This window comes from Drosophila mojavensis, unplaced genomic scaffold (genome assembly GCF_018153725.1).
Source record: "Drosophila mojavensis isolate 15081-1352.22 unplaced genomic scaffold, ASM1815372v1 contig_136, whole genome shotgun sequence".
Lineage (NCBI taxonomy): Eukaryota > Metazoa > Arthropoda > Insecta > Diptera > Drosophilidae > Drosophila > Drosophila mojavensis.
Window position 1 is genome coordinate 9,006,780 of NW_025318667.1, and position 16,203 is coordinate 9,022,982.

The 16,203-nt window shown below is 34.9% G+C and overlaps 1 protein-coding gene and 1 long non-coding RNA gene across 2 annotated transcripts; one reads left to right on the forward strand and one right to left on the reverse strand.

Moving 5' to 3' along the window:
* The first annotated feature begins 1,850 nt into the window (after positions 1-1,850).
* Positions 1,851-4,976, forward strand: LOC122757360. The gene is made up of 2 exons (XR_006357385.1): positions 1,851-2,341; positions 4,369-4,976. It is a non-coding gene; the product is annotated as an uncharacterized LOC122757360 (long non-coding RNA).
* Positions 4,977-8,240: 3,264 nt separating this feature from the next.
* LOC6585028 (innexin inx7) lies at positions 8,241-11,058 on the reverse strand. Its single transcript, XM_002010632.4, has 3 exons — positions 10,629-11,058; positions 9,175-9,887; positions 8,241-8,697 (listed from the first exon to the last, which is right to left on the reverse strand). Exons 1-3 carry the CDS (start codon positions 10,860-10,862, stop codon positions 8,319-8,321), a joined length of 1,326 nt encoding a protein of 441 aa, XP_002010668.1. The 5' UTR covers positions 10,863-11,058; the 3' UTR covers positions 8,241-8,318.
* Between the last annotated feature and the right edge of the window lie 5,145 nt (positions 11,059-16,203).

The following is a 16,203-nucleotide window of genomic DNA, read 5'->3' on the forward strand; positions in this document are numbered from 1 at the left end:
AGAGGCTCTACTATCAAATCAGAAATCAGAAAAGTCTGTTAGTTGAATACTCTGTAAATTTAAGCTATGCCAGTGGAGAGGCATTTCTGCTGAAGCATTGACGTATCAAAGAATTGTAATACCTACTTGGAATACCCGGTAATGACGGGTAAACGAAGGTAAATTCTTTCCGATTGTGCGACTTTTCCAAATTACAGGGTATTTGATGCTGCATCAATCAAGCGGCTGCCTATGCCGGCGCTATTTCGAAAGGCGAGAGGTCAATAGCATTGCCTGATACGCCCAGACGCCCAGCGACGAGACGCGATGAGACGGAGACAGGAGTCGCATGTTCGAGAAGTTCGGCGCGCTGCAAAGATGAGGAAGGGAAAGAGTGAGACGCGAACTGCATCGGGTATGCTGGAGGGAAGCAACAGCAGCAGCAGCTGTTCAAGGTCACTGCCAAGCGTCGGCAATGCAATGCGAAGCGCTCTGCAAAGCGCACCAGCCGATAAAAATAGAAGCGCAGACAAAGGCAAAGCCATAAAAACGGAAATAGATCCAGACCGAGACAGAGACCAAAAACAAAGCTATGGAAAAATCTGTAGAGTCGCGACGCATTGAAATTTCCGGGCAGTAAAAACCACATTAGAACGTGCCACATGTTACACACACACACACACACACAGACACATAGAGACATAATAAAGAGTGTAAACAACCCTAAAATTCCTACATCGCATTACCCCTAACCCCTAGCTCGTTAGACTATTTATGCTCTACCAACGGGTAATTCGATTTTTCTATGTAAAATAACAGTGATATGGGTTCTATGAAGCATATATACATATGTCTATATATAAATACGAATCAGGCTACAACGACGGTCCCTTAAGCGTCCTTGATGTTATAACCAAGGAAGGAACGCTATCAGTGAAGTCGTTATAAGCGGATTCTACTGTATATATAGATTAACGATATCTCGTTTAGGTTTTCTTTACTCAAAGCCTTAACAGTGCGATTCATATATAATGAAACTCTTTGATCTATTGTAGTTACATGTATTTTTCTACAATGTTACTGCCAATTCTATATCAAGCTAAACCATATCGTATTTTGCGGTTCAGACTTTGATTCCTTTTGTGGTTCGTTTACTTTGCGGTTCAACACGCGCGTTCCAATTGCATTTGCACTTACATACATATATATATATATATATATATATTTATTTTATGGCCTAGCTTTACATTCGTTACAAAGAAAAATAGATTCTTTAGAAACATTAATGGTTTTTTGTTTTCTGTCGATAAGATTTCTTGTTAACATTTTTAAAAAATATTTGTGAGTAGTTGAACAATAAATAAATGAATAACCTCTAATATTAACTTTCATTAAATATTGAAAGTAGTTTTTTTATTTTATTTATTTATATATGTTTTTTTCTGCTATTATATTTTAAATTAAAGATCCATATTGTTTTGCACATATTATTATTTAATGTCTTATGGAAATACATTCCAAAAGGCATATTAAAAAGTTAAGCTAATATCACTAAAATCCCCTAGGAACAAGAACTCGTATAAATTTATCACTGTAATTAAAGTCCATTTTATTTTATATATTAAAATTTTAAAATTGTCAATATTTTCATCTATATAAATATATTTAAGTTTGATTTTTCAACTAGAATCTCCGAGAAATGTGTTAGGGTATTCCATTTGCGTTTTTCGATGGTTTCTTCCTTGTTCTGTTTGCTGTTGCCCAAATACGTTAAAATATCCGAATGCATTTTTCGCTTCCTGGAAATCGGGTGGGTTACACATATATATATATATATACAAACATATATATATATATATATATATATATATATATATATGTATGTATATTGAATGACGCGTTTCGCCCTTCTTCCGTGTTGCGGGTGCGAATTGCGTCGTTTGCTTTGTGCGCTGTTTCGGGCTGCTGCGACGTCATTTCGAGGGTTGCTACCCCCATTACGCTTGATCCTGCAGATAGAGAGACATACAAAAAGAGAGAGAGAGAGAGAGAAAACGAGCTGGAGAGCACAGGTAAAGAGCGCTTTCCTTTGTCCTTTGCGTACTGTACTGAGATTTTGAGTGAAAATTTTCACTCCCTCTCTCACTCTCTCCCTCTATCGTTCGCTTCTCTCTTTGTTTTTTGTGAGTCGAACTGACCTACGCCGTATGCAATTCGTGGTTGCTATTTCGTCATTGCTCCAGGAGTCGCATTTTGATACCCGGAACAAAGACACAAAGGCGACGCGGAAATATTCCCATGCTACCCCAAAACATGGAAACCGGAACAAAGAAATTTGATTTGACGCGTTTCGGTTGGAAAAGTAAGGAAAATTAAATCGAAAATATCAAACTTAAAACTAGATATAGATATAGATATAGATATAGATATAGATATAGATATAGATATAGATATATATATATATATAGATATAGATATAGATATAGATATAGATATAGATATAGATATATATATATATATAGATATAGATATAGATATAGATATAGATATAGATATAGATATAGATATAGATATAGATATAGATATAGATATAGATATAGATATAGATATAGATATAGATATAGATATAGATATAGATATAGATATAGATATAGATATAGATATAGATATAGATATAGATATAGATATAGATATAGATATAGATATAGATATAGATATAGATATAGATATAGATATAGATATAGATATAGATATAGATATAGATATAGATATAGATATAGATATAGATATAGATATAGATATAGATATAGATATAGATATAGATATAGATATAGATATAGATATAGATATAGATATAGATATAGATATAGATATAGATATAGATATAGATATAGATATAGATATAGATATAGATATAGATATAGATATAGATATAGATATAGATATAGATATAGATACATAGACATAGGCATAGGCATTCCACCCACCCACATGCCTTTGGCACGGGCGCTTCCTCAATTTGTATCACGTGGCTAAATTGGGGCCGAGCTTTGGGTTGGAATAGCTAATAAATTGCAATAAATGTTGCATGAGATGCAAAGTAGATGCATATGGAGCGAGCTAAGGAGCTGTTTCGGTGACAAAAGTGAAGAAATATGCAACATTTGCTAATCCGCACAAATTAAATGCAATTGAAATAAATTTCACATGGGCCCAGAAATTGGCAGACTTCTTTCCCCAAGCAGGATGAGGAGGTGGAGGAGGGGGCAGGGAGGGGTTATGCAACAAGTGTGCCAATTGCATAAATTTATTGGCAACGAATTCCGAGACGAGCCACAGGTCGCAGCAGCAGCTCCATAGCAGGTCCGAGCATAGACCGATGCCCAGTCTCATTGCCATGCCCAGCCCATTCCCATGGCTATGCACCAGCCCCAACCCCAACCCCCAATCGCAACTCGTTTCGCTTGGCTGCAACGGTTCAAAGTGTTAATTCTCGCATAAATTTCGATAATTGAGGTAAATTGTCGCCGGTGCCCGGAACATTCCCAAGGATTGTCTTAAGTTACGCACTCAATATGAAGAATATGATAAATAAATATGCATTTATAGAAAAAATTAAATATTTTTAGTGCGTGTTTAGTTTAGAGGAAAATCTATAAACTAGACTTAGTAACTTCAGCTCTTATAAACTACGAGCTATGCTTGAACAAGCTATAGAAAAATTTTAAAATTCCATTTGGTATAAGTTCTCGAAGACAGCAAATCATATTCCATGTGTCTTCTCTAAATTTTTAATGTCTAGTTTCTGATATCTACAAACAGAAGAAATAATTAAAGAATTTTGCTAATTAGATTAGTTACAAAAAAAAAAAAAACTCTAAGCTTTTACCTCAAACAGACATAAGCATTTTACTGGCTTGAGCCTTATACATATAGTCTCATTTGGTATGTATAAGAGAACATTGATGATCAGTTCGTCGGTATACATACATATATGTCCTATATGGACTTTATCTTTCGAGACTTACAAGTGATTTAGGGTACTACGAAAGCTAGAGACTTGAATCATGGACTCGACTATATAAGTTGAGATATATTACTATAGACAATTGTCTATAGATATAGTTATATAGAAATTTATAACTTTACGGGGTGTTCCAATTTCGGAATAAATTAGGCTATTTTTAGACCGTGAATGAGTTTTGTGTAAATCTATTTCTTTTAAAGCTCCAAATTATTCCAAGTCATATATAATAAAGCAATTGAAAATGTTTACGGAAATACGAAATTAAAAAAATTTAAAGAATTTAGCTCGTAAACCCTTAAAAAATCTATGTGTGAGTTTGCCAAAAAGAAAAAAAGAATTGATATTGATTTCTCTCATTTCAGATGTGAAAACACTCAACTCAAACATGATGTGCTGTCCCTATGCTATCTACAAACTAAATTTATACTAACCTGATGGGTCAAGATAAATGATTTCTGGATGGAATTCAAAGTGTTTGTATGGGAAGACAAATAATATCGTTTTGCTGCCATAAAAGGACTTCACACTTCTTATCATTTTTTATTATAGTCTTGCATTTATTTAATTTTATTGTTATTTTTATTTTTGGTCTGGTTATCTTGGTTGGCTATCTCAATATGGATATGGCCAAAAAGACGACTCAATAGGGGCCAGAGAGTAGAGAAACCTGTCATACCAGTAAGCTGGTTCTTTGGCGACGAACACGAAAATGTTAACGGTCATTCACCAGGGCGAAGAGCGAGACAGAGAGACGGAGAGAGAAGCGAAGTGAAGTGAAGTGAAGCGAAGCGAGAAGCTAAACAATACGAAAAGAAAACAATGCCCAGGTCTACACAATTATTTATTATACGATCTGCTGCTGCTGTTGCTTCTTCTTCTTGTGCTTCTCCTTCTTTTTCATTTCGTTTCTTTTGACTGGAATTTTTGTTCGATTCCGCTTTGTCAGAACTTCGAGAAAAAAAAAAAGAAATACCCAACGAAGTTTTGGGGAATCAGAAAGCGAATCACTTGATATGCAAAGCAGAACAAAGGAATAAAGAACAAGACGTGTCTAAACCGTATTATGTGACATATTTAGTCGATTTCAATGCCCCCGATTCAGCAACAACAATCGAATCGGAAAGTAACGTTTGAACATGTTCTCTTTTTTATTATTATTTATATATTTATATCTTTGCATTGATTTCAACACTGAAATGCACTGATATTAAGATTGAAATACCCTTTTTTTTTAACGGTGACATAGAATAAATATGTTACATATGAAATGAATAAAGTAAAAACAAAATTTGAGAGAGTATTTATTGTTCAATTAGATATACGATGTCGAGCTAAACTGAATGGTTTCCTGAAGATATATGATATGGTAGAGGTATTTCACAAAATGCAGAAATATCTGAGATGTGATTCAGTTAAAGACTTTATATGAGATGGTCGAGGTATTTGACTGCAAAGGTTTAGTTCAGCACAGTGCAGCTGGGTCAAAGAAGCTTAAAGCTACATAGTTTTCTGTATTACTAAAAACAAAAATTAAAAAAAAAAAATTTTGTTTATAATTTTCTCTAAAATATGAGACATATGAGTAAGGATACTATTAACGTTGACATATTCTCACTTTTGTTTTTCTAAAAATTTATTCAGGTGAAAAATTATTTTTTATTTTTTTATTTATATTTTTTTTTTATATATTTAAAAAATATAAAAATATATTTATGGTATTTATTACTTTATAATACAATCTGAATAAAAATGATTTCCTTTTACATTTTTTATATGTAAATAATTATAAATAAATATAAATAGAACTCTTTTTCAGGATTAATTTAGAAAATAAAAAATTTAATTTCTTCAAGAGAAATTATTTGATTTTTTTTTAATTATTTGCACGATAAGTGTTTTCCCCAATACGACACATATGAATTAAATAATTTTACCAAATTTCTTTTCAAAATTCACTTTATGGAGTATTAGAAAAAAAAAATGCAATTCGATTTCATCTTCAATCCGTTTAGGGTATTCGCAGGCTAGGCATTATTCAGACAGCTCTTCCATCCAGTTTTATTTGACTATTGGCTCAACTACTTAAGGCGACAGCAAACACATGTTGGCTGACAGCAGCGCAGAAGGGGACGCGCTGCAGGTGGCCAGTAGGAGGGGTTGCCACAGACTCAACTCAATTCAACTCGTTGGCATTGACCGCAAAAAAAAACAGCAAATACTAAAAAAAAAAAAAAAACAAAATGACAAAATAATATATATAAATACAAATAAATAAAAGGCAAAAAAAAAAAAAGAATTAGAATTAGAAACGAAGTAAAATATCAACTAATTGGCAACAGCTCAGGTTGAGCAGGTGTCATAACTAACCGACATGTCCACCAATAAGGCAATCGAATATTATTTGCCACGTCTTTGCCACAGCTACAAATTGACATCGTCGACCAAATAAGCACAGCATTCGAGTATGGAGCTTGTAAGTCAGGATTGCTGTTCAGATGACCAAAATGAACATATTTGTCAGCGTTTTCATGTCGTTTTTCAGCTTGGGAAAATGTGAAGCGGATAAGCTAGTAGGGCTTGACGGTGGTTAATGATATAAATGCGATCTGAGCTCATGGAGTGCAAAACTCTATCTATCGTGGTTACATCTGGCATGTTAGTCTCTTTTAAATGGAAAAATATTTTAAATAAGATTCAGCTTAAAGATTTACTGAAAGAAAGGAAAAACGTTGTAGTGGGTTGCTACCGACTGCACAATACTCATTCAATTGAAATGCAAATTCAATAAAGACTGGACGTTAGGAACATATTTCTGAAATAAACGCAAATCCATGAAAGAGGGTCGCTTGTGGTCCAATTCGGTGGCGTTTCTTCAGTTGAGTCGGCACAGGCCGACGCGGGTAGCCTCCTATTACAGTCTCTTACTACGGTCTCCTGCTACGGCCTCTTAATGTCTCCTCTTAGAGTCTCATACTGCAGTCTCCTGCTTGAGTCGCTTTGTAGTCTGTTGCGTAAGTTTTCTGGCCTCGACCGAGATATCTTTACAAAATTTCTATAAAGAGATCCTGGGGAGACCTAGCTTCCCTAGACCTAGACCCTACAATATACCATTAATTGGGGAGCTTTTAAAAAACAAATATTTGCATTTATTCAGCAATTCCCTCTCGAATATGGAGTAGGATTTCCTTGGCCAATGCTCTTTTATGAAATGTGCTTGTCGTACTTCAATTGGAATTTATAAATGCATAGCTCAAAGGTATTTAGTTTCAAGAAATCTTGAATGGTTTGAACGTAAGCTATGTAACACATATGCAGCTGTGTTCATGAAAATAGTTTGATAACGAAATTTTGTGATAAACATAATATTTTGAAAAACATATTGAAAGTAATATTATGATTAAAATTTTTTACATATGTTCTTTTGTCACACGTTCAGTATCATTTGCAAGGCTTGAGAATGAAAATCAAAATAAAGTGTAGAAAATTTTTTTACAATTATGCCTAGAGATTTCAATTTCAGCAGTATATCTCAGATATCTTAGGATCTTGTAAAGTGAAAGCTTCAAAAAATTGATCACAGCTTCAACGTAAGCAATTGATATGGGAAAATAATTAGATTTTTTTTTTTTTTTCACATCCATATACAAGTCAATGTATGCACAAATGAACTGTAAGCGAAGCTTTCGAATTTGCTTTGTTTCTGTGAACGTGACCATTTAAATGTTGAGCTGCCATGGAATACCCTGTCCCAATTCATGGACATGAGATATGGTCGAACGCTAGATCTTTGAGCTGTGAATGAAAAACCACAGCTGTTGGCCACATTCGGCCACGCCCGCGGCGTTGCGTGTCAATCCGAAAGTGGGTCAGGCCAGACCGCAGTCAAGAGTGGCTCGACGACCAGTGTCAAATCCAAAGTCAAGATAAAGTCAGAGACAACGGCTCGACGGCTGACAGTCAAATTGAAGGTGGGCGCTGTTTGACTGTTTCAGCAACTGCCACGCCCCCGCAGCTCAGCAGCCAGTTGGATGGGGTGGCCAGGGCCTGGACAGGTTTTAAAAGCTTTTACCCATTTCTAAACCTGTTCACATTTTTTGTGAATTTGAATATTGAAATTTCAGTTCGGAACCAGTTCCAAAACCAAGGCCAGTAAGACGCAGAACAAGAACCCTAAAGTATCGTATCAAAATTTATATATATATAACTAAAAAAAAAAAAAAAAAAAAACAACACATCCATAACAAAATAAATTGTAATGACAATTATAATTAATTACTTAAGATATAATGAAGGTACAACGCACGAGCAGCTGTCAAACTGGTAGTGTGGCGCCATCTATTGGCGTCTGCACTGGCGCTGTACCGGCTCCAACTGCCGCCCGATGATGCAGCAGGGGCGCATCCACCGTGTCGAGTCTCTCCAATAGAGGATATTTGCCGGAACTGCCACCGGCTGCTTCGCGCTCGCGTGCCTTATAATCGTTGATATCGTTGTCGTGTATGGGACTGTTGGGAAACTCGCTGGCCAAATGGTAGACGACCTTCTCGAACAGAAACTCCGATAGGTTGGTGCGCAGGAAGAACAGAAACATCCAGTTCGAGAAGTTACACTTCTCGATAACAGCTTTCAGATCAGATCCATCCAGTTTGCCTGGCTTGGCCCAATACAGCGATAGTCGGGTGAAGGTGACACTGGAAAAGGTAAGGAATTTGTTTAATCTATGTTGAACTAGTTCATGATAAAGTTTTTATGGTTGGCAAATGAAAATTGCGGTCTACGACTTAAAGTCTGATTTGGTAAAAACGTTGGAGCCCTTAGACCCTTTGAGCCTAAGACTCTTACACTCTTAAACCATTTGACTCCTAGACTTTTCGATTTATACCACGTTCTACCCTTAGACCATGTCCCCTTTTGATTCTTAGACTCAGTATTACTGATATATAAATATAAAAATATATCTTTTAGTGATGGCATTCATTGAACTTCTTGTAAAACCCTCGGAAAAGTTTGTGTATGATATACATATGTACATAAGTATTTTTCAAAAATAATATTTTTATGACCTTCGAAAGCTGATTTTTCCTAGAGTCTGTCGAGCAAGGACTGGCAGAAGGACTAAAATATTAAGGAATCAGCAGAATGTAAAAAAAATAGCTTTTTCAACTTACTTCTTGTAGAAGAAGAGCGTCAGGAGTCGCCAGATAAGACCCAGCACGGTGATTGTGAATAGAAAGGCATACCAGAACCAGAGTATAGTATAGATCTTCTCGTTCATGATGTTGAGGGCCATCACGCAGAGCGTGTCGTGCTCCTGGAGTGAGCCAGCCGCGCCATATTTGAAGAAAGTGCACTTGGTGACCTTGGGAAAGACAATATCGAGCGCGTCCATTTTATCGACCCAACGCTCGCGTAGCACCTTAATGCCTAACGTGAGGAACTGACGACCCAAGAATCGATGGGTCAAATAGATCTGACAGCACAGATTCAACAAGTTTAGCATTTCAGCTGTGACGAGATGTGCGCCCCACGATTGATTCAAGCGCATCCGATCGATCATCGTGCGTCGTATGTTGATCACACGATCCTCTACCTCGGCCATCGAGGGTATATTCAGCTTGCCGATGCGCAGGCTGTCGCTATTCAGATATTTGGTCAAACCGACCATACGCAGTCCATAGACCAAGGCCTTGATGCGCCCACCCTCCCAGTACTTCCAGATCGCGTGCGGGGCGTAAAAGCAAAGAGCCTGCCCAAATAGCACAAACGGCACCCATTGATAGTAGGCGTGGCGCTTGATCTTGTCTTCATTGCGATTGTAGGGTCCAATGCCGGGCTGAAAAACGGAGCCAGAATCCAGAGCTGTGTTGTTTAAGTGACGCACCTGTCAAAAGGAAAGGATTATTGATTAGGCTCGAGTCGGTGTGGAAGTAAAATAAGATATGGCAAAGGAAGGCAGGAAGCAGATAATCTATATGATAGTTTATCAATTTCAATCGAGCTAAAGCTCCGAGTAAACAATGATACATATATGCCATGGGTAAACTCAAGAGATAAACTTTCTATAAAGAATTCCATTTTTTTAATGAGTTCATGTCTCTAGGTAGAGTAAGAAAACAATTTTTAAAGATAGCTGAGATAACGCTCTTAACTTTAATAGTAGTTGAATAGAGATCAGTGCAAAGCATTAGATTTTATGCAGAACTTTTGCGAATGATGGATTGATTGATTGGCAATTGATCATAGTGGGCTTAGGTAACAGAATATCAAATGATTGATCAAATTCTATGATAGGCAGAAATATTTAGTTCAAGGTAGTTTTGCAAAAGTAAACATTTTTATCGCAAAGTTCTTTGCAAAATATGGCTAAGACTTTAAACTCGAGGCAGCAAATGATTGATTGATTGACTGTAGAGATCAAATATGATTTTGTGCGACTTGAATGAGGCATTATAAATGATTGATTGATTGACTGCGGCATATCTACAGAATTATTTATTAGGAGGACTTTTGACTTTACAGCAACTCTAAAGCTATACAAATGTGGGACATATTAAGGAACTTCAATCTGGAAAACTATCTGAACGTACGTATTTAGCATGGTATAACACTCCCTCTCACTTACCACCGTGAACGTGGGCGTAAAGAAGCAAAATGTATTTATAACGGGCGCAACCACATTATCGGATATACACTGTATATGCTCGCCAATATATTGGCGAGATGTTATCAGCAGGGTTGCCACCAGCAGCAGCACAAAGGTCCAACGATAATGGAGCTTAAACACAATGTTATCGATAACCACGCGCGTTATATCGAACTTGAGATATTGCTTGACCGAGCTAAACGTGCCCAACATGATGTCGACTTTTCTACGTACCCAAAAGCCAACACTGCTTAGCACTCAATGTAAACACTTCTTTTTTCTAGGCTAACAGTTTTCTATTAATTTTTCAAGTTATATATTTATTTATATTTCGTTGTTTTTTTTTTTTTTTTTTTTTAATTTCTACTCGGGATTTTCGTGCGAGCAGCTCCTCATATCATTGCTGTTGGTTGCGCACTGGAAGGGTACTTACTTTTATTATTAAGTCTGTCCGATAGAGCGATCCAAAGAAAACGAGTGGGTGGTTTGGTTATCAATGGATAGCCCCGCCTCCTTCATAATAGAGCTAAGTGGACTGGCTGTCGGAGTTTTTTTTGTTGTTGAGCGATTACCAGGGTAGCAAAAGCCCTCTGGCGATAAGATAACCCTAAAGTAACTCAACGTAAAAAAAACAGTCTAATTGAATTTTTTATTTTACCAACAATTTTTAAGTTACTCTTCTTCGAATACCCTGTAACTTAATCGTAAGTAAATCACATTGAAAAAATGTTTTCTAAATATAAATAAAATTTTATTGTTGTATCCATGCCCATGGAACTCAGCAATTACTGAAGCTAAAGGTAAATTAGTTTCGATATGAGCTGTCGAGTCGCTTAGATAGCGTTTTTGTGAGAAAAGTTCCATTTACACTCTGATTGAATTTAGGAAAAAGCTGAAAAAATGTTAAATTATAAAGAAAACACGATATTAAAGTTTTCAAATAAGTTTTCTTTTCTTTGTTTATTGTTATATAATATATGTTACCATACTCCCATATATGTATATACATATGTTCCCATATAGCTCAAGATCTATAGCAGCTACAGCTCCAACGTTTTTGAGAACGTATAAATCTAGTGGGTATCTGCTGCACGTTGCTTTTGAGCACCTTAGCTTACCACTCGGCCTCATTCTTCACAATGCCAGAGAGAACTGGAAATTGCGCAAGTTCTCCTTTTTTTGAGGCCAAAGCTCTTCGCATAAATGTATAAACTCGTTGATATATTGTATCATATAAAATATACTGTATATATATAAATTTATATGCAGATAAAAAAGGTTTAATGATAGCACCAAATATTGATTTAGCTTTCTGCAGGCTTCATATTTGATTCAGGGTAAACAAAAGATCAGATTCTCCCTGCCTCATTTGCCAGTTATTCGCCAGGCGTGGACAAACGCTATATGGATTGATCTAGATCAGTGATTTACTGTTTGTTCTTGGTTTGATTAGAATTGGTAAGTTTTGAATTAGGGAAGTTTGGTCATTTCTATTTCGGATTATCGGGTATTTCGCACAGTTGTTTTGTCGTCTTATCTTTGATCCTTGATTTAGATTTAGGCCCGGTGACTCGCAGCGGTTATTCAGCTGTTCAATTGCGTCAGAGGTGATTCATTTGTATTTCTATTGTATTTGCATGCATGGCAACTGTGTTGTTGGTGCCAAGCACTAATATCTAGGTATGTAGCGGTCCCAACTAACACCACTACAATGTTATCAGAAATTTAAATCGACCAAAAATTCTGCGAGTATGAGACATTTGCGTATATTTAGCCGAAGTCTTATCGGGCGCCAATTATGCGGCATTTATAACGAGACGATTCCAGCCGAACATCGGTCCAATCGCGACAAGTCAATATTTGCCAGCACTCTCAGAAGCCACACACAATAAACGGGAACATGCCGTGCGCGGCCGGTGTCATACACTGATACGTGCATGATACGTGCTCAGAGTTGGAGAGTAAGATTTGTCCAGAGTGAGATTTAATGTGAAAGAATATTTCCTTCTAGCATAATACTACAGGTGTATATCATCATATTAATAGACACGCAATCCTATACGCTCTTCATGGCCATATTCATTCTTATCTTCATTCTTCACTGATAATACCTTTATATAGAATGTCAACTCTTGAATCTCTGTTTATAAAGTTGTCTCTATTTGCATCTGCTTATCATGCTCCATTACTTCATTGGCTAAAAAAAAGTTTTAAGACTCACGGGAAGGATTACGAGTATATATATATATACACAGAGCGCGAGCGAGCTAGCCTAGGAGTTTCCAACCCTATATATGTATGTATGCATCTCAATGTCTATGATTTATCTATGATAACTTTGGTATCTGTAGATGTATCTGTATTTATGATATTACGTATCTTTGTCTTCTATTGTATTTTTTCTATTATAAAAATTTAGATAATATTTTATCTGTATCTAGCGTGCTTTTTAAATGTGTCTGTAGCTTCTTTACTATAACTAGATGTTATATTAAACATATGTATCTTTTGATAGACATTTGTATCTTTTGCTGTCAAATTCTTTTCCCATTAGTCATAAATGACATATTCTTGTATCTTGTATCAGTAATTAACTTTATCTGCCGTATCTTACAATTTTGGAAATGTTACATAGCAACTTGTACATTTTTAGTGGGTTGACTAAGGTAACAAGGGTCTTTGTCGATTTCAAAGTCTACTGGCGATAGCTCATTGATTGAACGAATGCAACAAATTGCTCAATCGACTTTCATAAGCTTCATATATAACTAACTAGCCCTCTCTTTCCACTTGTCTATTCCCCCCTATCTCTCCCTCTCTCTCTCTCTCGTTTTTCCATGCTCCATCTCTGTCTTTGTTGTAATTGGGTTGCATTACAGGCGAAATTTGAATACGCTTCGACCACAAAAGCTAACGAAATGCGAACCATTCATGCAAATCGCACACGTAATGACGAAATCTGAAAATGTCTGCCTGTGTGTGTGTGTGTATGAGTAAATAAGTCGCAGGTTATTTAAAGATACAATTACAATACAATTAATTTAACGAACGTAGAGAACGCGTTCATTAAATTTGCAACTGTTGCAACAAGTTCTGTTGAAAAAGTGAAAGTGATTTCGATATTCAATCAAATATTTGCGCAATCGGCCGCAAAATCGCTAACGCAAACAGGTAGAAGCATATCGATCAGCTATTGCCGACTGTCCAATACTCTTGCAATACGAAATTCACAATTTCAGTAGAAGAACTGTTGCTCTTTCCTTAACTAGTCTCATGGCAGACTTTCACATGTAATGGAGGCATTTTTTATTATAAGCCACGATATTATTGGATGTTTGTTTATAGATAAACCCAAGGTATACATCAAGCTATGACGGCTTAATTGTTGAATGAGTCCTAAGGACCATATTTCCAAATTTCCATTAGCAATCGCTTAGACATTGTAAGAAACCAATATACCCACATTTAATTGTTGATTAAGTATGCATAAGTCCGTAATATGCATAACGGCATAACTTTGGGGTATGTGGAATAAGCATTTCTGCACTTGATTACAACATTTGGATTTTCGGTAGACTTAAATAATTATATTTTAGATTAAAATTTATGAACAGTCTTATAACAGAATGTTCAAAACGTAAGAATGTTAGAAAAAAACCAAAATGGGAACTCATAAACGGTATTACGGAACAACGGAACAACATGTCATTCGATTTCTATTTACCACCGTTATATTCTATCTTAAGCATATGATTCAATTCTATCATTCATAATACACAAAATTCACAATATACCAAAATGGAAACTGACTCAAGTTTGATGAGCTTGTTCAAGCGAATAATTTTTTCTACGTAAAGTCTGATATAGCTTATTCCAAAAATCAGATCCGATAAGTTATTTTTTTAGAGCCTTTTTGTTGGCATGACAAAGCATTTTATACTCATGCAAGAAGTCATAATTGCTCGCTATCATATCTTAGACGTAGATATATATATATGAACGTATATGTGAACTTGTCTTGGAAGGGGGATGAAGTCGTAAGTATCATTGACTAGACTCATCACTTGTATTATATTATAAGCTCTAAAATATAATTAAATTCTATACTATACTAACACACTCTCTGTAAGCCCTGCTATGTTATTCCAATCCAGATTATAGCTTGATGTTGCTATACTACCTATTAATATACTATACTCTACTATACTATATAAATACTATACTCTATACTTCATATTCTTTTTACACTCTACCATACCCTTCTATCCCATATAACTACTATACCATTTTAAATCCCTTTACCTAAATAGCATTTATAAAGTATTGCTACAGCTTATTCCTTTCTTCACTTATTCACATTCCACAATATCTTTAGTCACTCGTTCATAAAGGAATACAAAGAGTATATTGCTTCCAGCCACTATTCGCTTTGTAATCCATGAAAAAAAACTTTTCTGTTAAAATTATGCTTAAAAGTTTTATACTTTTTATTTTACAATGCAAACTCTATTATTTAGGGCGTTCTTGAAACAATCAGCTCAAAGTCTCGTTACAATGTCGCCTCAGATGCAAAACTATAAATTATATAGCTACGTACATGAAAGGTGTAGCAAATCGTGAAAATTCCATTCGTAAGTTAAGGGTCGAAGCTCATAATTTTACAAGTGATTTATTACATGATAGATGATGAATGATGAACAAGACCCCCGTAAAATATACAGCCAATAAACGGTTTTAGTAATATAATAATAATCATATATTAATAAATAAATTATCGATTTTAATTGAAATACATGAGAATATTTATTGGATGCTAGAGTTTATATCAAATTCATTATTTTTATTATTATGTTTGAAAAGTGCTACTGCATATTTTTTTATCTAAGCTATTTTTTAATTTTCTAAATAACTGTTATTGTTTTGTTAATTGTTTTAATAATATTTTTAAATGTACCCAAAAAAATATTCGAATCATTTTTTTTTCGATATTTCTAATTTACCTAAGAATGTTCTTATTGTTTTTTTTTTTTTTTTAATGTTTAATTTACATCATTAAAAAAAATAAATAAATGAAAAATAAATAAATGAAAATGTTTCTACAGCTATCATTATTATTATATTTTTTATTTATTTAAAAAGACTTTCAGCAATATTTATTTTGGCATATTTAATACTCTATTCAAAAATAAAAAAATGCCCTAGACATAAAATAGAATAATAATCACAATGATCATACTTTTTATAGTTTAATATTAAATTCTTTAAGATTTTTTTTATGAATACCTATTTTGATATGGCTTTCCTTTTATCAACAAATATTATCAATTATCATATAAGACTCAGGAATCATACACTTATGGGGGATTTTTGTATCACGCATTTTTTCTTCATATATGTGTATATAATTTTTGTTCACTGCCTTAAAGATAATAAAACGAATCATATGCTATTTTAATTCGTTATTCTTTCATGCTCTTTGCATACGTTACCGTTATGAAGTCATCAATAATCTATCTAACTCTAATAGAGCCCATATTTGATAGAGTCGAGGTAG

What these genes read in the sequence shown, in the direction of transcription:
- LOC6585028 (XM_002010632.4), bottom strand. Translation starts at nt 10,862, where the DNA reads ATGTTGGGCACGTTTAGCTCGGTCAAGCAATATCTCAAGTTCGATATA. An exon ending in TTACGCCCACGTTCACGGTG is followed by an intron (nt 9,888 to 10,628) that starts GTAAGTGAGAGG and finishes TCCTTTTGACAG; the next exon opens with GTGCGTCACTTAAACAACAC. An exon ending in ACGCTCTTCTTCTACAAGAA is followed by an intron (nt 8,698 to 9,174) that starts GTAAGTTGAAAA and finishes TACCTTTTCCAG; the next exon opens with TGTCACCTTCACCCGACTAT.